General features: G+C 40.6%; 1 protein-coding gene across 4 annotated transcripts in view; it reads left to right on the forward strand.

The window, feature by feature from the left end:
• Positions 1–19: 19 nt before the first annotated feature.
• Positions 20–22,120, forward strand: part of GEMIN5 (gem nuclear organelle associated protein 5) — a 34,670-nt gene continuing 12,569 nt past the window's right edge. For 2 of the 4 annotated variants that reach the window (XM_084886299.1, XM_084886300.1), the window contains exons 1-18: positions 20–274; positions 1,072–1,232; positions 1,915–2,096; positions 4,465–4,616; positions 5,058–5,177; positions 6,503–6,632; positions 7,518–7,683; positions 8,565–8,777; positions 9,585–9,670; positions 11,659–11,741; positions 12,731–12,867; positions 14,550–14,623; positions 15,274–15,455; positions 16,097–16,236; positions 17,125–17,296; positions 18,160–18,390; positions 19,748–19,861; positions 20,389–20,514. In XM_084886299.1, coding sequence (XP_084742425.1) covers positions 109–274; positions 1,072–1,232; positions 1,915–2,096; positions 4,465–4,616; positions 5,058–5,177; positions 6,503–6,632; positions 7,518–7,683; positions 8,565–8,777; positions 9,585–9,670; positions 11,659–11,741; positions 12,731–12,867; positions 14,550–14,623; positions 15,274–15,455; positions 16,097–16,236; positions 17,125–17,296; positions 18,160–18,390; positions 19,748–19,861; positions 20,389–20,514 — 2,635 coding nt within the window. In that variant the 5' untranslated portion in view covers positions 20–108. The remainder of the gene's footprint in view (positions 275–1,071; positions 1,233–1,914; positions 2,097–4,464; positions 4,617–5,057; positions 5,178–6,502; positions 6,633–7,517; positions 7,684–8,564; positions 8,778–9,584; positions 9,671–11,658; positions 11,742–12,730; positions 12,868–14,549; positions 14,624–15,273; positions 15,456–16,096; positions 16,237–17,124; positions 17,297–18,159; positions 18,391–19,747; positions 19,862–20,388; positions 20,515–22,120) is intronic. The other 2 variants (XM_084886301.1, XM_084886302.1) reach the window with 1 other exon arrangement.

Raw genomic sequence — 22,120 nt, forward strand, 5'->3', positions numbered from 1 at the left:
AGGGGGCGGGGCTCCGGGCTGGCCCCGCCCCCTTCCCGGCTACGGCGTGGGGCTGCAAACGGTTCGTCCCAGTGGCTCCTCTTACCGCTTCCCTGGTGGCTCGCGATCATGGGCCAGGAGCCTCGCACGCTGCCGCCCTCCCCCAACTGGTACTGCGCCCGGTGCAGCGATGCGGTCCCCGGGGGCCTCTTCGGGTTCGCGGCGCGGACCTCCGTCTTCCTCGTCCGCGTGGGCCCCGGCGCTGGCGCGATCGCTGGGACGCCCCCGTTTCGAGGTAACTCCCTTGTCCCGGCCCCCGCCTTTCCTGCACTTCTAGCGTTCCCTGGAGGCGCCGGGTGTGCGTCTTCGGCCACCCCCTTCTGTGGACGGAGAAACTGAGGCCCAGGCGGGGAGAAGAGTCTGCTCACAACCCCTAACCTGAGTCGCGTCCCCATCTCCAATGGTGAGACACGCTGCGCTGTGGGCGAGCGGTCCCGCCTCCCGGCGCTCTCAGGAGGGACTGCTCGCTTACCCTGAAAGTTATCTCTGTCCAGACCCAGGAATTTTTTAACATCATGGCCTCCCTCCCCGACCCATTGCACGTGGATCCCTTAGGAGCCTTCTTGGGGTTGGAGTTGCCTCCAGCTCCAGGCCCTAAGCAAGATCCTACAAATAGATGGTACTCATTTCTGTAAGATGAAGGAATTGAGCCAGAGGCTTTTAGGCTCCAAACTAGGTCTTGATTATACCTTGAGATATGGCATGCCAGATAGTCGACTCCAAACGATCTCTGGCCAGATCTAAGTAAGAGTCCCGTTCTCCATTTGGGCTGCTTCTCAGCCTGTGAACTAGGCACATCAGGGAATATCAACAGCGTTTTACAGTTGAGAGGATGGAAGCTCAAAGAAATAAAATGAACTTCTCTAACGTCACGTGGCAGAGCCAGTTCCCACACTTGGAGTTTTTGACTGTGAGTCCCCGGATATTTTTGTTATATCACGGAATAAGGGAGATCCCACTCATCTAACAACAGCATGAATCAGCCAGAAAGCTTAGGTAGCACTTTAACCTGGAGTCTGGTTTTGCTTGAAGTCATAGGGGAGCTGGTGGGACACACCGAAAGAGTCTCTGGCTTCACGTTTTCTCATCATCCGGGTCAATACAACCTTTGTGCCACCAGCTCTGATGATGGGACTGTGAAAATCTGGGATGTAGAGACAAAAGCAGTTGTGACAGAACATGCACTCCATCAGGTACCATGGCTTAATTGCTTTCTCAGACTGTTGTTATGTTTCTATGCCAAGGGTTCTTTTGTTTCAAGTATAGTTTTGCTAGCTCATTTGTGCAAGTTAACTTTTGGAATTGTGTTTATAAATTAAATAAAGAAGCTCTGTGTTGTAAGAAAAATTTTTGCAAGGCAGTACTTATAAACCAGAGGTTAGCAAGCTACACTGCTTGCCTGCATTTGCAAATTGTTTTACTGTAATAGAGCCAGTCATTCATTTAAGTATTACTCACAACTACAGTATTGGCTGCTTGCATGCTACATTCATATGAGAGTTGAGGAGTTGCATCAGAGAAAATGTGGCCCACAAAATCTAAAATATTTACTGTCTGGTTAGACTGCTGATAGAAACTGTAAATCAGTAAATGAAACTTGATTTACCTGTCATTTGAGAGAATATAGGAAAGGAAAACAGTTAACTTAATCTTAGTAAGAACTCTGCATTAGGCTATGAAAGAAATTATTTTAAATGGTTCTTTGATCCTCAGTAGCCTAAATTCTACCATGTGGTTAGTATAGTCTTGCTGCACAAGTGGTACTAATAGTATTTATTAGGTGCCTATAATGTGCCTCATTATGCTGGTTAAAAGCTAAGTGAAAATTAAGCACTGATAAATGAGAAGCAAATATATTTATGTTTTGTTTTAAAGCATACTATATCAGCATTGCATTGGTCTCCTCGGGTAAAGGACTTAATAGTATCTGGAGATGAGAAAGGAGTGGTGTTCTGTTACTGGCTTAACAGAAATGACAGCCAGCACCTCTTCATAGAACCCAGGACAATTTTCTGCCTTACTTGCTCACCTCATCATGAAGACTTAGTAGCCATTGGGTAAGTACTGTTCTATCTGTGTTGGTCACAAGTAGAAAGAGCAGCTGAGACGATGGAAATAGTGCGGGTAGGTTTGTAGATCTGTTGGAAGGAGAGGGTGCTTCATTCTGAGGGCTTCTGGTTTTCTCAGTGAGGCATAAGTCAGAGAGGAGATGGAGCCAAGTTCATGGTGGGGATGGTACTGGATGCAGGAATAAGGTATGAAAACAGTCATCTCAGAGAATAGGAAAATGAACGGGGGAGATTGTAGGACCAGTGGTCCCTGTTGAGTGCCAAGCTAAGGATCATGGTCATGACTAAACTATTTACACTGGTTAAGAAAAGAGATGGTTAAATTCAACCAGGTTTGATGTTTTATGGAGTAAATACCCCTGAGAGAGAGGGGACAAAGGAGACGGGGTTTTTTTAAGGAGTGAATAATAGTGAAAATGGAAGGGGTCTGTGGGTAGGCAGTCTCTGTGCAGTTGAGGAGAGGAGGGTACTAGAGAGGGAGCAGAAAGGCAGAAAGGGTAGCAGGCAGGAGTCAGAGAAGATGAAACCACACTGACCTTGAAAGATGAGCTGGAATTCACAAGAAGAGAGGAGTCTTTCAGGTACAGTCAGACACAGGATTGAATGAAAATTATTTTTCTCCAATGACCTTCAAAATGGTGATTATTTCTTGAGAGCTTAATCGCTTGACTATTAGGTTACAGAACTTGGTGGTTTTCAAAGTTCATGTCTTTGAAGATTAACATATTCTACGATTTAATTTTTTAATAAAGCTGTAATGAGGGAAAACTTTATAAAAGGAGAAAACTAAGTAAATAAAGCTGTTCCTGGTATTTTTCCCTGTAGAAGTGTCTGTTTTTTAGGAAATGCAAATAAGTACACACACTTTGGAGAGCAGCTTTGCATTTCTTAGTAAAGCAAAGATATGCATATCTTACATTCTGACTGTTGCATCACTAGGCATCAAACTGGAAATTGTCTCAGGTGTATATAAGAACATTAATGGCAGCATTTTTTGTTTGTAATAGCTAAAAATGTAAGCCCTTCAAAAGGAAAAGGACCTGGTGGAGGGGGGAAAAAATGAGGAACTTTTGTAATAATATGAACAATAAAGGTTTATTTTTAAAAAAAAAAAAAAAAAAAGGAAAAGGAATAAAAAAGTTGAGGTATATTCAGATGATGGAGGACTACACAACAGTATAAATGGCTTGCCAGGAACAGTAACATGTGCCAACATGACTGACTCACGAATAGAATGAGTGAAGGAAGCAAGCTGCAGAAAAAGACTACATATCATTTATATGAAGTTTAAAAAAAAAAAAAAAAAAAAGCCTAAGCGACCGCATGATCAGTTGCAATGATGCATACTGACCACCAGGGGGCAGACGCTTAATGCAGGAGCTGTCCCTCAGGACTGGGCAATCGCAGGCCAGACCGAGGGACCCCACCCATGCACAAATTTGTGCATCAGGGCTCTAGTATATAAAATAATTTGTAGCCAAAGCCGGTTTGGCTCAGTGGTAGAGTGTCAGTCGGCAGACTGAAAGGTTCCAGGTTCGATTCCGGTCAAGGTCATGTACCTGGTTGCGGGCACATCCCCAGTAGGGGGTGTGCAAGAGACATCCCATTGATGATTCTCTCTCATCGATGTTTCTAACTCTCTCTCTCTCTCTCTTCCTCTCTGTAAAAATCCAATAAAATATATATATTTTAAAAATAATAATAATTCTGTATTTTATTTAGGAATGTAAACAAAGAAAGGCTAGGAATGATGTAACCCAAAATTCACAAATAGCAATTTCCCTCTGGGGAAGAGAGGGACAGAGTTTGGGTGAGATATACACAGGACTTCAACTGTGTTGGTAATTGTTTTTTTCTTAGTCTGAGGGGTAGATACTTTGTGTTTTAAATACTTTGCCACTTAAAAAAAAAAAGCTGTTAGAATTTCTCAGCCTCTTGTACTCACTGAATAATAGCCTTGGAATACCCAGATCTTGAATTAAGAGTTCTACAGCTTTTGTTAAGTTTCCAGTTGGGAAAGCAGGGTTGCTGATATAAAGAATGAGTTTTGGGGTGTATTAAAACAATTTGAGTATAAGTAGAAGAACTGCTGGGCCCCTATAAGAACTTAGAACTTAAGCCTGCTCCAGTTTGAGCGTTATGCCAGGTAACATGTGCACTATTTCTATTACAAGTTTGATCATGGAGAAGGATTTGAAAAATCAGGAAGCATGAATGAACACTTTAGAAAAAGGACAAAGTTAATTATTTCTTGTCTTCTCCCCAACCCCCACTGCACTTAACTTTTAAAAATGCACAGTAACTCCTAAGGCAAAATTTTACTGGAAAACAAAATGTTTTCTAACTTGTTTTTCAGCTACAAGGATGGCATAGTGGTAATAATTGACATCAGCAAGAAAGGAGAAGTCATTCACAGGCTTCGGGGCCATGATGATGAGATCCACTCCATAGCCTGGTGTCCTCTGCCTGGTGAAGACTGTTTATCCATAAGTCAAGAGGAAAATTCAGGTAGCTGGCATTTAAGGGAGGGTTCTGTACTCTTTAAAGCTAAAGAACACAATGTGTAGAATTGTATCATATGAATTACATTTAAAATGTGACTTTTGCCCTAGCTGGTTTGGCTCAATGGATAGAGCATTGGTCTGCGAACTGAAAGGTCTCAGGTTCCATTCCAGCCGAGGGCACATGCCTTGGTTGTGTGCTTGATCCCCAGTAGGGGGCATGCAAGAGACAGCCAATCAATGATTCTCATCATTGATGTTTCTATCTCTCTCCTGCTCCCTTCCTCTCTAAAATCAATAAAATATATTAAATAAATAAATAAATAAAATTTAATTTTTGCAGATCTGGTCTAGGAAGCTAGAGCTAAGATCCTGGAATCCTTGCAAACTATTTTTTCTTTGAGATAAGTGCCTGTTTTGTGTAACAGAATTATTGTCTCTATCCTAGAAGAACCTGAACTTCCTAATGGGAAAGTTGTAGCACAAACTCCAGTAACAAAGGGCTGCTACTTAGCCACTGGAAGCAAAGATCAGACCATTCGAATCTGGAGCTGCTCTCGAGGCCGAGGTAAGACTGATGTTTGATCATTTCTTTCACAATGTAACCTATATTGATCCAAGAGAGTCATAGGTTTGTTATTCTGCCTTGTTGTGCTGAAAGTATATCATCTGTCAAAAGCAGTTCCTGTACCTTTTTATGCAGAAAGTTGCTTCCCAACCTAGTTCTAGTCAGAAACTCACTTTCTCAGCCTGTAAAAGCTTTGACTTAAATTAGCTAGACTAGCCGAGACCTTTTGGCTCAATGGATAGAGCATCGGCTTGGGGACTGAAGGGTCCCGGGTTCGATTCCCGTCAAGGGCATGTACCTTGGTTGCGGGCATATCCCCAGTAGGGGGTGTGCAAGAGGCAGCTGATTGATGACTCTCTCTCATCGATGTTTCTAACTCTCTATCTCTCTCCCTTCCTCTCTATACAAAATCAATAAAATATATATTTTTAAATTAGCTAGACTACTGTTAACACTTTGTGTAATAGAAAATGGGGTCTGAATCCTAAATAACCAAACTAACAAACTTCTAAACCACAAACTATACAATAGTTCCCTATTATCTGAGAGGAATACGTTCCAAGAGCTCCACAGGATGCCTGAAACCTCAGATAGCACCGAACCCTATATAAACTTAACGTTTTTCCCTGTACATACATACCTGTGATAAAGTTTAATTTATGGCCGAAACCGGTTTGGCTCAGTGGATAGAGCGTCAGCCTGCGGACTGAAAGGTCCCAGGTTCGATTCCGGTCAAGGGCATGTACATTGGTTGTGGGCACATCCCCGGTAGGGGGTGTGCAAGAGGCAGCTGATCGATGATTCTCTCTCATCAGTGTTTCTAACTCTCTATCCCTCTCTCTTCCTCTCTGTAAAAAGTCAATAAAATGTATTTTTTAAATTAAAAAAAAAATTAATTTATACATTAGGCACAGTAAGAGATTTAAAACAACAATAATTAAGTAGAACAATTATAATGACATACTGTAATAAGTATGTGAATGACTTTGAGGCCATTGTTAAGTAAAATGGATTACCTGAACACAAGCACTGAGACCACGGTTGTCTTATCTGATCACCTACTAAGTGACCAGCGGGTGGGAAGCATATACATCCTGGATACATTGGACAAAGGGATGGTTCGTGTTCAGGGCAGAACAGCACAAGATTTCATCACACTATTCAGAACAGTGGTATTTAAAAGAGGAATTGTTATGTCTGGAATTTTCCCTTTGACGTTTTTGGACCATGGTTGGCCACAGGCTGCTGAAACCGCAGATAAAGGGGGCCACTGCGTTGAGCTGCTGGTGACTTTATACACCCATGGACCTTCTTTCAATCTGCAGGTGTGATGGCTTTGAAATTGCCCTTTCTGAAGAGAAGAGGAGGTATGGACCCAACTATTAAGGAGCGCCTTTGGCTGACACTCCATTGGCCCAAGGATCAGGCAACACAGCTGGTATCCAGCTGTTTTGGGTCAGTCATTTCCTCGTCATGCCCTTTGACATGTTTTGTTTTCTTCCCTAGCCTCAGGAATTCCTAGACTTGAAGATGGAAAAAGCAGTGGCTGAGGCTTATAATATGATAGGCCATTTGTATTGGAAAAATCAGGGATCAATATCTGTGTTGTGTAAGAAGAGAGTTGTGAAAAGATCAAATAAGTATAGCCTGGTGGTTAAGAATGGACTCTGAAGTCAGGCAGAATTGAATTTCAGAATCAGTCCATGACTTACCTGCTATGTATTCATGAGTACCACCCTTCACTTTTCTGAGCTTCAATTACTTCACATATAAAAAGAGGTTATAGTATCTCCTATTTCTTAGGATGATTAGAACCATTCATTAAACAAAATTTGAGTATCAGCCTTTAGTTGATTGAGATAATAAGTGGATTTAACAGAAAGGGCCCTGCTTTTAAATGAAATAATACAGGTAAAGCATATAGAAATCTCATCAAAACATTAGCCATGGCCCTACCCCTGCCAACCTCACTGACTCATGAGATATTCTATCTTAAAGCCTGTGGGGCTATGCAAATAGTGGAATTTCCTAATAAAAGCTATTAGGAAAATCTGTTCAAAAAGCAGTCCAGTATAGTCGCATGGCCCAGAAAGAAAGCAAGCTATGATAAAGTACCTTCCACCTCTGATTCCTCCAGCTACTTGGTTCTTCTCCCCATAGGAATGATTCCTTGTTTTCGTGTGTGCTTCCAGAGATATTCTGTGCATACTTCAGAGGTTTTCTCTACTTAAAGGAACAATGAACAGGAATTATTTTGCAACTGGGCCCACGCTTCTGGCCCAGAATCTCTTCTTCTCAAATGGCTTGTGAAAGAAAACTAACGTCTGTCTTCCTTCACAGAGGTGAATTGCTGCTGTGGGATCTCACTCAGTCTTGGAGGCGGAAATATACCCTCTTTAGCGCTTCAGCAGAAGGGCAGAATCATTCAAGAATTGTGTTTAATTTATGTCCGCTGCAAACTGAGGATGACAAACAGCTGCTGCTTTCCACATCAATGGACAGAGATGTAAGGACAGCTTATTTCTGTGTTCAGCACAGAAACGCAGTGGTTTATGACTTAGATGGGATTAGAGGGCTTTTTCAAACCAGCCATCAGTTCCATTCATACCCCCCTTACTTCCAGTTCCTATTTCAGTTACTCTTACCGATTGGCACTAAACACATGAACAGCAGAGAGGTAGGGCGAAGGGGGGGAACCACCAAGATGCCTTTTTGTTACAGAAGATGTGATGAAGAGCTGATGGGTCCAGGAAGGATATGTAAGATCATCATGCTTTGGCTTTATTATATCCTTGTCTGTAGTTAGGTAGCAGAATCATCTGCTCTTGGTGAACTCTCTCTAAGGGAGAATTCGCTTTAAGAGTCTATGGCCATACTCTTTTGCAGTTAAGCTAGGCTCAGTTGATAGACTTTTTCTCCCAAGTCCCTCTGTTACACAAGTTACAATTCAAAACTTAGCACTGCTCTTCCCATCAGTATGATATTTTGCTTTTTGAGATAACACTGATTTTTCCAGTATCGTGAGAGCATCTTTATTGCTTAGAGTTTGCCAAATGAGGAAATTACCAATGTGCTAATCCAATAGAGTAGAAAGGCCACTGACCTTGTAAGTGGCAGGCCTGGTTCTGGCTTATTAATTGTATGGCTCAGAATTCACTTGACATCTCTGGGAATAAATGTATGCTAAGATCCCTTTGAGCTCTACAATTTATTATTGTTTTTTGGGGTGTGTTTTTTCTAAAACATGCTTTTTCCGAATCCTATTAAAATAGTTAAATTACACTATTCTTGTTTACTCTCTAAACCCATCCTATTTGAAATGTTGATTCCTTTTCCTGCTTCTCTGATCTTTTTTTATATTTAGGCCTTAACCTTTCATCTTTTCAGGTAAAATGCTGGGACATGGCCACCCTGGAGTGTTGCTGGACACTGCCTTCCCTTGGTGGCTTTGCCTACAGTCTGGCTTTCTCTCCTGTGGACACAGGCTGTTTGGCCATAGGCGTTGGAGACGGCATGATCCGTGTATGGAATACAATCTCCATAAAGAACAACTATGATGTGAAGAATTTCTGGCAGGGTGTCAAGTCCAAGGTTACAGCGGTACGGATGCTCTCTTTGAGCTTACTATGAACTTATTTTCAAGTCAGTAATTCTCTTTCAGAGAATACCTTTTCGTTTAAATGAACTCTGTTGGGAATCATCTCCAAATTTAGGATTTCAAGTTAGAGCTTTGTTCAAGTCATCATGTTTTCTAATAGTAAAAAAAAATTTAGAAATAACCTGGATGTGCATTCATGGAAGACAATTATTAATTATGAACACATGGAATGGTATCAAACTATTAGAAATGACAATGCAGATCTTTATTTTATGTGAAAAGATGGTAATGACTCACGAAGAATGCAAATGACAAAACACAGAAAGCACATTACAGAACCGCATGTATAAATTTTTTTGTTTTTTTCCAAAGTGAAACCTCTGTTGTGGCCATTCAATCTAAAAGCAAGGAATGTTTCTCCACTCCACTCGCCCATTCCCATAATACATCGAGCCACTGTTGACAATTTGTGATGTGTCTTTCAAAATTTTAATTATTATTAGAGTCATATTTTCTAAATTGTTCTGGCATTTTTATCCCCACTCAACAGTGTATCATGTACATCATTCATATGTTTGTACCCTTTTTTCAATTGTATATGTTGTAAGATTATTCACCAAAAAATTCAATACTGGCAATGGAGTGCTTTGGGGTGAGATTACAAGTAACAAGTAATTACTTGTTTCTCTTTTAAATAATGAGAACTTATAAAATTAGAAGGCACCAAGAGCAAGAAAGTTTTCCATTTAAACGCCTGAAGGATAATCAGAATTCCCATTACAGTCTCTCGTTCCTCGTGTTTTTTGTAGCTGTGCTGGCACCCAACCAAGGAAGGCTGCTTAGCTTTTGGAACGGATGACGGAAAAGTGGGATTGTATGACACCTACTCTAACAAGTAAGAGAGAGAGATGATTCTTTGTCTAGGCCATTGACCAAATGTCAGTGATGATGTTTGAGTTCAGAAACCTGGACATGCAACAAAATTGGTCTGGGAACATCTTTAAGAGTCTGGTTCTGAACTTCTTCCTGATTAGGAATATGACCGATTAACTGTTCAATGACTGTTATTTATTACAGTTTCCATAATTTGCCACTATAATAAGAATCTTTACTATATACTATTTTATATTTAAAGAGAAAACAGAGTCCAGCTCTGAGACTGAGGCTTAAAACTCGAGCTTTAATTTTAAAAATGTATTTCTCAGCCCTGGCCAGTGTGGTTCAGTTGTTTGAGCATCATACTGTACACAAAAAGGTCGCCTATGCACTTCCCACACAGGACACATGCCCAGATTGCTGGTTCGGTCCCCCATCGGGGGGGTGTGTTAGAGGCAACCAATTGATGTTTCTCAGATCAATGTTTCTCCTTTTTTTTCCCCTCTCCCTTTCACTCTTTTAAAAATAACTAAATAAATAATTTTCAATAATGACCTTTGGGAGTATAAAGTATTTCCTTTTCCCTCGATTTTTTAAACAGTAGTCCTATAATATGACCTAATGTCCAGCCATATACAAATTAAGTTTCATTAGAGCCCAGCCATCCTCATTTGTTAATATCTTGTCTGAGGCTGCTTTCATGGTACCACAGCAGAGTGGACTAACTGTGACACAGATAGCATGGCTCACAAAGCCTGAAATGTTCACTATCTGGCCCTTTGTAAGATAAGTTTGCCTACCTCTGTTGCACATTACTTGCTTCAAGTGAGGTTATACTGCAGAGGTAACCTTTTTGCAATTATTTAAGTATGTATAATCTACATGTAGTTAACTATTTTTCTCCTTTTTTTTTCCTCACCCAAAGAGAGAGGTGGGGCTCGAACCTGTGGAATCCAGCCTATACATCCACCTCTGAACCTGTGACCCCCTCTGGTGTGCAGGCCGATGCTCTAACCACTGGACAATGCCAGCCAGGGCTCCAATCCCCCACCCCCACCCCCATTTTTAATTCTCAAAAAAGCTATTTCAAAGAAACATCTAAGAAAATAGAACAATATAATACTAGAAAAGGTATGAATTAGGGGGAAGGATGTTGCTGTGGACAGATTATTCTTAGGCATTCAGCCAGAACTGCTATTCTCTTTCTTTTAGCCAAATAAATTCTGGTTTATTATCTAGGATAACAATATGTCAGACACATGGAAGTAAATAAGTCAACAGCTAGTTCAGCTGTAGGTTCCGGGAAAGAATACAATATGCACTGACGGTAATAACCACACTGCCTTTGACTGCCACCTCACATATTATTAACCACCACAGCAGCCTTAAGAAACACTTTTGAGACCAAGTCTTCTTAAAAAACAAACAATAAAAAACTTTAAAGTCTATCTAAAATCTTCTCTTATTTAAGAATGTGGTATTAATGACAGGGTAAACCTAAAATGACATTTAGTCTTTTACTTGAATATGAGGTGGAGACATCTGCATGGTGATAGTGCATGCGTAGCAGTAACTTTAATTCTGTGCTAAGCAGTTTGCATTTTCTATCTAGTCCTATCTGTCTCTCATTGTGGTAGCCTTTACACTGCTGGATAACTACAGTCATATTAAAATATTTGACATTTAAAGTGGACAACTCAGAGGGCGAGATGGGGAAAATGTTTATAAACTGACCAGATGAGCAGGTTAGATTGGGTGGGGAGAGGGAGATACGTAAAAGTGTATTGGAGACTTACTCATTTTGTTAGTAGATCTCATTACCTGGTATGTCATTGAAGTATTTGCTTCTTTAGAAATCAGCTATTTGGAGAAGGGTACTATTAAATTGTTTTTCTCCTATATCAGCAAAAAAGTTTATAATAAGTGCCTTTTACAGGGGGAAAGTGTGTTATTGCCACTATGCCTTTTAGTGTAAATCTTTCTGTTTGTAATCCCCCTTCCCCTTAGACCTCCCCAGATCTCCAGCACATACCACAAGAAGACTGTGTACAGTTTAGCCTGGGGGCCACCAATACCTTCCCTGTCAGCGGGTAAGTGTCTGAGCCATTTTCTTACAAATGCAGAGTATTCTCTTTCTTACAGCTTAACTTCCTTACAGCTTAATCCTAGGATATTTGAGAGGCCCAGATATTCTAGTGCAGTGACTGCTTATGCTGCTGCTATGTAGCCAGGGGTCTCTGAAGGCAGAGTGCTGGGCAATAGGTCAGAAACCATTCACCCACAATAAGCCTCGCTAAACTCTAAAGCAAACTGAGACTTTCTCAAGGGATCTCTTTTTGCCTTTCATTGTATTCGGATGCTTTTCCTCTTCTACTCCCTCAGCCTTGTCTTTCTCTTTCTTGTTCCTAAAGTGATAGTCCTTCACAGTATCTTTCAAAATGAGTGTTCAGCAAAAATCTTTGGTTTTCTATAATGAAACATCTAAATTTCCATAGTAACTGCATTACATAGAGAGGATAGTGTAAATCATCAGCACTCAAACAGCACTGCAATCATCTTTCATTCATTCACTCAACACATGTCTATTGGATCCTTGGTTTGTGCCAGGCAGAGTTCGAACAGTGGTGAGAGTAAAACCTGCCCTTACAGAAAGCCATCACAACTGCTGTTTGCTTCTTAAAAATCAACAAGAGGATTGCTGTAACACTAAGGAAATCTGCTCCTTATAATTAGTCATAGAAAGTCCTGCAGTTCCGTATATTTAAATGCCCAAAGAGTAGAGTACTTATTTCTGAAAGAAAACATAAAAATTCAAAAACTTTGAGAACATGTTTTCTGATTCCAGCTTTGGCACCCCATACCATTTTGAATGACAGAAGAATGTTTAAAACAAATATGTTACATTATAGATATTAATGTAGCATTATTAGTATACCGTTGTTACTTTTACTCCCAACAACTAGATTCAGACACATAGAACGGTGGCTTTATTACAGTGTATTGGAACAGTGGATAATATGATATGGTGGTGCTTTGGCTGGTGGAATGCAAAACTGATAAGCTTTCTTGTCTCCTATAGGAGGAGAAGGAGACAGACCCTCCCTCACTTTATACAGCTGTGGAGGGGAGGGGCTTGTCTTGCAACATAACCCCTGGAAGCTTAATGGAGAGGCTTTTGACATCAACAAACTCATCAGGGACACCAATTCAATCAAAGTAAGTTTCTGTGGTTTAAAGTCTTCTCTTGATCTCTGAATCTTGATTTTCCATCTTTCACAATAAATGCCATTATTAGAGATATTCGTTATGCTCGGTCAGACTTCTTAGATGTTCTTTAAAAACTCAGTGAATTCATAAGTTATAACATATATTGTAGAATTCTTTATCCTTGAATGAAGCAAGGAACTTAACAACAACAAAATATTTTATCTCAGTTGCATTGGTGATTTATCGTAAACTTTCAGATCTTGGATATAGAGCATTCTTTTCCAGCCAGCCAGTTCCTCCAGACAGGCCTTGGTAAAAATAACTTGGTAATAACGGCATCCACATGTGGCTGCGGGGTATTTTGCTCAAGATGGAATTGTCATTTGTTTTTAATTTTTTAAAAGGAATAATAGATTTATTAAAAAGCTGCAAAAATAATTCCGTTATCTTTGACCCAGATTCCTACAGTTAACCACATTTGCTTTATATCTTATCAGTATTATCTGTATGCCAGAACTATCTTTTGAAGTGAAATCGTAAATGCTGAGATTTCCTTATTCTTTTAAATGAGCATTTTTTTTATTGTTGCTCATTATTCTTGTATGGCTAGCATAGAAATAACATTTAATCATAAACTGAATTATTTTTATTGATTCATTCCTCCACTGTCTTCTCTATATTATCTTAACATAGCATTAAACAATGATTATAGAGACCAGATTCCTGTGCCCAGTGAGCTTTGGGTTTTGTAGCAGTTGAGTGTATGGATCAGAAGCTCATACAGGGAGTTTGAGCTGCAAATAGAAGTTTAGCATCCCTTTACAGGAATGGTAGCTAAAAAAGCTGTGGGTGCCCGGCCCGTGTCGCTCAGTGGTTGAGGTCGCAGGTTTGCTTCGCAGTCAGGGCACATGCGCGGGTTTTGGGCTTGATGCCCAGTAGGGGGCGTGTGGGAGGCAGTGGATCGATGATGTTCCTCTTTCATCAATGTTTCTATCTCTCCCTCTCTCTTCTCTAAAAAAATCATTTAAAAAGAAGGAAAAAAAAAAAAAAAAAAAAGCAGCTGTGGGCATGTATGAGGTGGTCTAGAGAGATAAGAGGGCCCAGGCAGCCTGGGGACCAACATGAAAAGAAACAAAAGGGATAGGAAGAAAGCAAGGGCAGGGTGTATGATTTTTGTTAAGGAGACCGTGACATTATTTTAATGAAGCTCATTTCACAAGGTTAGACATTGTAGACATTTAGTGTTTACTGGCCTCTTTTTGTCCCAATTAAGAAATTATAATTAGGCCGAAACCGGTTTGGCTCAGTGGTAGAGCGTCGGTCTGCGGACTGAAAGGTCCCAGGTTCGATTCCGGTCAAGGGCATGTACGCTGGTTGCGGGCACATCCCCAGTGGGGGGTGTGCAAGAGGCAGCCGGTCGATGTTTCTCTCTCATCGACGTTTCTAGCTCTTTATCTCTCTCTCTTTCTCTCTGTAAAAAATAAATAAAATTTTTTTTTTTTTTAATTATAATTAGGACATTTGCTCCTAGTAATTCTTTGGTTATTATGTAGATTATTTACAAGAATGGCTATTGTATAATTAGATTTTTAAACTCTAGAGATTTTTTTCTCTAGTGCTGTCATCATTGGTTTGTAAGCTATGCAGAGAAGAACTGTTTTTAGTCAAGATTGGTTTGTTTTGCTTTCTAGTACAAACTGCCTGTACACACAGAGATCAGCTGGAAACCAGATGGCAAAATCATGGCTCTTGGCAATGAAGACGGGTATGTGTTTGTTTCTTTAAAAAACACACACACACACACACACACACTTTGTAACTGCACATATATTTGATTGCAAGCTGTCTGATGCCATCTGTAATGTTAGCTGGGGAAGCCCAGTTCTTGATATTCTGATTTATCCTTTGTGTCTGTGAATGATCCAGGAGCTCTCTGCATCTTTGAAAATTGCTAAGTAAGTTGGATATTTCATTCCAAGGAGTGTTTGCCTACTCAGTGTTTGGCTGTTTGATGCTTCGTAAAATGCTCACCTCCTGCACCGAACTGCCTCAGTTTCCCTTCATTGTTTGAAATGAAGCCCCAGCATATGTCCTCTTTAGGTCGCACCAGCCCTTTCCGTGTTGTTAGAGTAACAATCCTAAGTCAGCCATTGGTTCATCCATTCTTCTTTTAGCTTCTCTCCAGCACCATCTATTACAAGAGCCTGATAAACACTTTTCAGAGAGTTTGGGCATTTTTTCAAAGCTGAAATACTTGTTTGAGAGACAACCTTTTGTCCCTGGTTCTAAGAGAGTGATAGGGTTTTCCTATTCCACTTCACCTTTCCTTGACTGAGGGAGTGAAGGAGAAACCTGGTTGTGTTAATTGTACATTTATTGTCCATCTTTCATATCTTGATGTGTTTATTATTTCAGATCAATAGAAATATTTCAGATTCCCAACTTGAAACTGATCTGCACCATCCAGCAGCATCACAAACTTGTGAATACCATTAGCTGGCATCATGAGCATGGCAGCCAGCCAGAGCTGAGCTATCTGATGGCCTCTGGGTCCAACAACGCCGTCATTTATGTGCACAACCTGAAGGCAGTCATAGGTAACTGGTTACTTCTACACTGGGGTGCGATCCTCTGTTTGGCTACTTTCCATTCCAGTCTCTACACTCTTTACTGTTAAAATAAATATTATTTTTTTGTTTTCAAAAGTAATATATTCATCTTATTTAAAATAAAAATTTCAAATATGACATATATGGTAACTAAGAAAGTAACATTCCTCCCATAATCTCATCCCTCAATAATAATCAGTGTTATCAGTTTGCTGTATGTTTTCTCCAGATTTTTTTTCTGTAAATCCTCACCGGAGGATATTTTTCCCATTAATTTTTAGAGAGAGTGGAAGGGAAGGAGGTAGAGGGGAGAGAGCATGCATGCAAGAGAAACATCGATGTGAGACACATATCAATTGGTTGCCTCCCAACTGGGGCCAGGGATTGAACCCGCCACCCTTCAGTCTAAGGCTGACGCTCTAACTATTGAGCTATAGTGGTCAGGGCTTCTCCAGATTTTTTAAAGAATGGTTATTGGCCAAGTGGCTCTCCAAAAATACTGTCCCAATTTATACCTCTTATAGTGTTTGAGTATTTTACACACAACGCATTCACATGTTTCACTGCATCCAACTCTCACAACCCCCTGAGGTAGCTTTTGTTATTCTCATTTTCCCCTCGTCTTGTAGAGAGCAATCCTGAATCTCCAGTGACCATTACAGAGCCCTACCGGACCCTCTCAGGGCACACTGCCAAGATTACTAGTCTGGCGTGGAGCCCACACCATGATGGAAGGCTGGTGTCTGCTTCCTATGACGGCACAGCGCAGGTACTGTAGCTTCTCTGGGAGTGGGTTCCTCACTGTGTACTCTGACTTTCCTCTTTTCCCAGTTGTGTGCGTTCCCCTTCCCTCACTGTTAACTTCTACAGAAAGGGATTTTCTGAGTTCTAGGAAGCATCTTAGTTTTATTCCAGGCCCTTATCGGGCTTTGATTGGGTTGTTTTTTTTTTATTTAGATGAAAATGAAAGTATTCATAGAAACTAGCTAAATTCTAATTTTAAGATTTCATTCTAACTTATCACTATCAGTATGATGGACTTATAAATTTATGTGAAAACAATTTTTAATAATAAAATGGTAAGTCAGAAATCTCAAGTTCTAAAAAGTAAAGATGAGCTGCCAAGCCTGAACTATGAGGTATGAGTTTCAGGTATCAGAACCAAAACAGACCTTGGGAACTGGAGGGCAGTATCTGTGGTGGATATCTGTCTCCATGTTGAGACAGTAGGGGGTGTGCAGAAGGCAGCCAATCAGTGATTCTCTCTCCCTCTCCCTTCCTCTCTGGAATAAATTTTTAAAGAAGCAGGTAGGACAGTGATAAGTTGCCCAGGTACTTGGGGGACAAAAGAATCACCTGTGAGAAATTAGAAACCCAAGTATGCACACACGTGCAGGGTGGGCTGAATTAAGAATTCTCTTCATAAATAATATACAGTACTACTCCAGGATGGTGAGATCTGTAGGCCACCTTTAGAAGCTCACTCAGAATCACCCCCACAGGCAATAGCACTCTCTGAAATTGAACTCTTAAGAGAAAATTACAAATCACAAGAGGAAATAAGTATGCACAGATCTTTAAAGTATTATTTTTCTCCTCCCCCAGAACAATGGAATAACTAGAAAGTGTCTATTCTGTCATGTGACTTTGGCTTTAGGTGTGGGATGCTCTCCAGGAAGAGCCTCTATGCAACTTCCGAGGACATCGAGGTCGGCTGCTGTGCGTGGCATGGTCCCCCTTGGATCCAGACTGCATCTACTCGGGGGCAGATGACTTCTGTGTGTACAAATGGCTCGTCTCCATGCAAGAACATTCCCGGCCTCCCCAAGGTCAGTCCGAACTTGGAGCCCAGAAATGCTCGCCTTCTTCCCCAGCTCCCTTCCTCAGTAACCGAGTTGATTAGGGGCAAGCGAGGAGGACATTCACACGGGGCAGCTGCCACCAGATGGCAGGGCGCTGGAGCCTGTGCCAGGCAGCCAGCCCTGGGGAGCCTGAGGGCAGCATCCAAATCGTAACAGTATTCCTGGCACCCAGGTCTTCATTTCTGAATTCTGAAGGTCATGTTACAATTCAGTCAGGGCACGTGCCCAGTAGTGGGTGTGCAGGAGGCAGCCGATCAATGAGTCTCATTATTGATGTTTCTATCTCTCCCTCTCCCTCTCTGAAATCAATAAAAATATATTTTAAAAAATAAAAAGCCTTTAAAAAAATAGTTTGAAATCAGAAGAAATCTGAGCCTGTTCCAAACTGAAGGAAACTAGAGACATAACAAGCAAGTACAGTGTGTGATGCCTTTTGCTGTAAGAGACCTTCTTGGTAAAACTAATGAAACCTGAGTGAAATGTGTGGCGTAGACAGTAGGAGCGTATCAGTGTTCATTTCCTGATTTGAGTAGTTGTGCTGTGATGATGGAGAAGTGTGTTCACGGTTGTAGGTTACACACACTCCAGTATTCAGGGTTAATTGACCATAGTATTTCTGATTTAATTTCATCACAAAGGGTTAACATTTGGATAATGTAACTAAAAATTCATTGTGAAGGAAGGGAAAGGATAAGAATGCTATCCAAAAAGAGTAGTGAGGGTTTGGAGATGATCTCCTAGAGTGCTTTTAATCAACAATATATATTTTACTCTATCCTTTTTTAACTTTTGCTTTTTCTTTTTTCTTTTTTTCTTTTCTATTCCTCTAGGCAAGAAAAGCATTGAATTAGAGAAAAAAAGGCTCTCTCAACCTAAGCCAAAGCCCAAAAAGAAGAAAAAGGTCACCTCGAGAGTGTCCGTAAAGCAGGAGTTGTATGAGGGGAATGAAGAAGAAAGCATAAGGGAGAGCACGGGGCCTGTTGAGAACGGCAGCGTGTCCGACCAGGAGGGAGAAGAGGAAGCACGGGAGCCAGAGTTACCCTGTGGAGTCACCTCCGTAGGTATGTGCCCGAGTCCCATGTCACCAACTCTAGGACTAAAGAACTGTGACCAGAAACTTCTCTGCCTCTCATCTACCTAGTTTCCCAGCTCCTTAGCTTGGGTGGTATTTTTGGTGCCCCTGGCAACCACATTAGGTTTGTCAAAGGGCACCTTTAAGCCTCCGAACACCTTTGAAGTGTTAGAGGGGACTTAGTGGGTGATTGGGGCGGAAATGGCGAAGTTCTGCAGAGAAACTTCTCCCCAGCTTGGGCAGGTTGGCCTATGGGACAGAGCAGAGCCCGGGAGTATTTACACAGGAACCCACATGGGAAAAGTTTTAACAATTTGACATCATCATCAATTTATTGAAAGACACCGCTGTCGTTACAAAAGTCTGACCTGGAAGCTGCCACCACTGGGAACCTGTTTCCACCTGGTGGTATTTTCCTTAAAAAATTATGAATGACATTGAAGTTCTTTCCGCCTGTTAAACTATAGTGACAGCTCTCAGACTTCTTACAAACTATTTTTCTGGGTTCCATCACTAATTTCTAACTAAGCAGTCTACCACAGATATTGACGAGGAAAAGGACAAGGGATATAATTTTAGCTATTTACCTTCAATTCTTTTATCTATTTACCTTCAAGCTCTGAAGCCTGTTACCTGTTGAAATGAATGACTAAATAGCAAACAATATAAATAGTGGTGTGTTTTTTTGTTTTTTTTAGCTCTAAAACAGTATTTTGATGTGAAAGCATTAAAGTGGCTAAGATATATGGCACAAAGTCATCCCTGGCCCTTTCTATTTCAAGGCATAGCTGTTGGACCTGTGGTTTGAGTCAGAGAGCTAAAAGCATACTGGATTTATTTTTTAGGTCTATCAAAATATCTTTCTATTGCAAAATTATTGCACAAGAAACAGCAGCTTGTTTTATTTTAATTCATGATTGTGGTTGTGGTAGGTTCAGGATTGTGACTCCATATCACATACCCTGAATCTTTTCTATTAGTTGAGGTGTTCCTTATTTGTGTAATTAAACATACCATTAGTACTTTGTTATCTAAATTTGTAATATCCTTTGTAACCTAAGCGAAGTTTGGGAACTTGTGAGCCTATGGTGTAAAGTTGTGGAAGCTAGAAGCTTATAACTTTTCCTTAGATGAATTAGTCAAAGTTAGAAGCAGTAAACTCAGAAAATTCTGGAACACAGTCTGTGAGCTAAAAAAGGGAAACCACCCATGCTGCCTTTGAAAGTGTTTGATCTCACATTTTGGGTAACAGATAAAATTGCACTGGTAAGCCTGGTATAGTTCCTAATTTTCAAAAAGAACAAGATTCTGCATTGTTCTCATCCAAACTTTTTTTCTTGATGTAGTTTCTAGAGAACCAGTTATATGCCCTCCAGTTTCCTTAGGCTTAGAAAAGCCAAAAGTCATCGTTAATAATAAAGTCACTTTACTGAAAAAGGAGCCACCTAAGGACAAGCCAGGTTGGTATTTACTAATTAAAATACTTTGTTAAAGCGTCCTCAAACAAAAGTTACATGCAACTGGGGGTTTTAGTTGTTTTTAAGTTTTAAATACTTGTGTTTTGATTATATCTCAGTCTTGAGTCATACTTATTGATTGATTGATTGATTGACTATTGATTTGAGAGAAAAACATCGATTAGTTGCCTCCCTCCCGCATGCAGTGAACCCAACCACCTTTTGGTGCACGAGATAATGCTCCAACCAACTGAACCACACCAGCCAGGAAGGATCATACTTTTTAAAACATTTTTTAGTACTGGATGAAGTGTTGTTTTGCAGTTGATACTGCTTCACACGTGTTCACAGGGTCACGTTTGTGTGCTGTGAACATTGCCTCAAGCTCATGTAATTTGAAAGCTTCTTTATAATAGAAGGGACTATCTTTGCGCAGCAGTATACCTCCGGTAGGTTACATTCACACAAGTAGGCATTCGGTTTGTTTCTGATCTGTTCTTTAGATGGTCTGTACTTCTGTTACTTTTCAGAAGCCTTAGTAATGAAGAAGCGAAAAGCCCGTTCCATGCTTCCACTGAGTACAAGCCTGGACCACAGGTCCAAAGAGGAGCTTCATCAGGACTGTTTGGTACTAGCGGCAGCAAAACACTTCAAAGGTACAAAAATACACTTCCTTGGCCCATCTCTAGTCTTCTGGGAACTGGCACAGAGAGGCACTTATTTGTTAGAATGAATGTGTAAAATTGTGTGTATTTCTACATTCTTTTCCGTTCTTCCCTTCCTATACCCCATTGCCAAGCTCCCTTTCCTGAGCCTTTCCATCTGTCATAACCTTAACCACTGTCAACACTCTCCAATGCTCTGCTTTTATTGTTATAAATCAAACTAGAAGTCCATTGCACGAAATTCACGCACTGGCAGGTGTGTGTGGGGGGGGTGTTCCTCAGCTCAGCCTACGCAGGAGCCTTCGGGGGAGGTCCAACTGATAGCTTAGACCCGATCCCCATGTAGAGTGGGCCTAAGCCCATAGTCAGACATCCTTAGCCCTGCCGCAAAGGCAAAAGGGGCTCCCTTCTGTGAGCCGGCTTCTGGCTGAGTGGCACTCCCCCTGTGGGAGCGCACTAACCGCCAGGGGGCAGCTCTTGCATTGAGCGCCTGCCCCTGGTGGTCAGTGTGCGTCATAGCAACCTATCGTTCCTCCTTTCAGTCAATTTGCATATTAACCTTTTATTATATAGGATTGTTACCAGCCATCTGGGTGCTAAAATTGGTATGATGGCTTAAATATCTCAGCATGAATGAACAGCATCTTCAATGTAGAAACAAAATTATTTGCTTATTAGAAATATCATAATATGCAGTACCTTTAAGAAAAATTAATGGAAGTTTTTTTACAAAATATTTTTTGGTTTTAATTTTCTAAAGCCCTCATCTAATGCCTCTTATTTTTATATTGCAGCAGTTGTGTATTTTTAATTTTACATGTTAAAAAGGAATGCACAGTATAAAGAGAATATAAGTCTGTCTCCCACCTCTAACATCCACTCCTTCATTTCTGCCCAAGGCCACATTACTATCATTTTGTCTTCCTCTAGAGATATTTTATACTCTTATTATATACACAGCCCCCATTTTGGAACTTTGTGATGGTTTCTGATAATTTACACAGTTAACCATACAGTTTGTTTTATTTTGATTGCTTTTAATATATTTTTATTGATTTCAGAGAGAAAAGGAAGAGGGAGAGAGAGATTGAAACATCAATGATGAGAGAGAATCATTGATCAGCTGCCTCCTGCACTGGGGATCGACCTCACAACCCGGGCATATGCCCTTGACTGGAATCAAACCCAGGACAAACGCTTTGTCCACTAAGCCAAACCAGCTAGGGTTTAACCATATAGTTTTACATTATTTCCCGTATTGGGAAATTACTAAGTTGACTTTTTTTAAAACAGATAATGAATACTGAATTCCTTTGTGGTAGATCCTGGTGATCTATAATACTACAAAGGGCATTTCTTCACTTGGTAGTTTTTTGTTGTTTTTATTGCATTTAAATACATATTAAATTATGTGTTGGCTTTTTACATTACTTCCTCCTACCGACCCCCCAATCTTTCTTTAAGCAATCTATAAACTAAATTGTCTCATTGCTTTGGCCCAAGCTAAGTTTAACGAACTGTATATATTTTCCTGTTTTGCTACCTTTCTCTCTGTTAGGGTAAACAAGGTCATAGTACTCTTTCTCAGGGTCTGCAC

The sequence above is a fragment of the Pipistrellus hanaki genome (genome assembly GCF_964339955.1).
Source record: "Pipistrellus hanaki genome assembly, chromosome: 5".
NCBI lineage: Eukaryota > Metazoa > Chordata > Mammalia > Chiroptera > Vespertilionidae > Pipistrellus > Pipistrellus hanaki.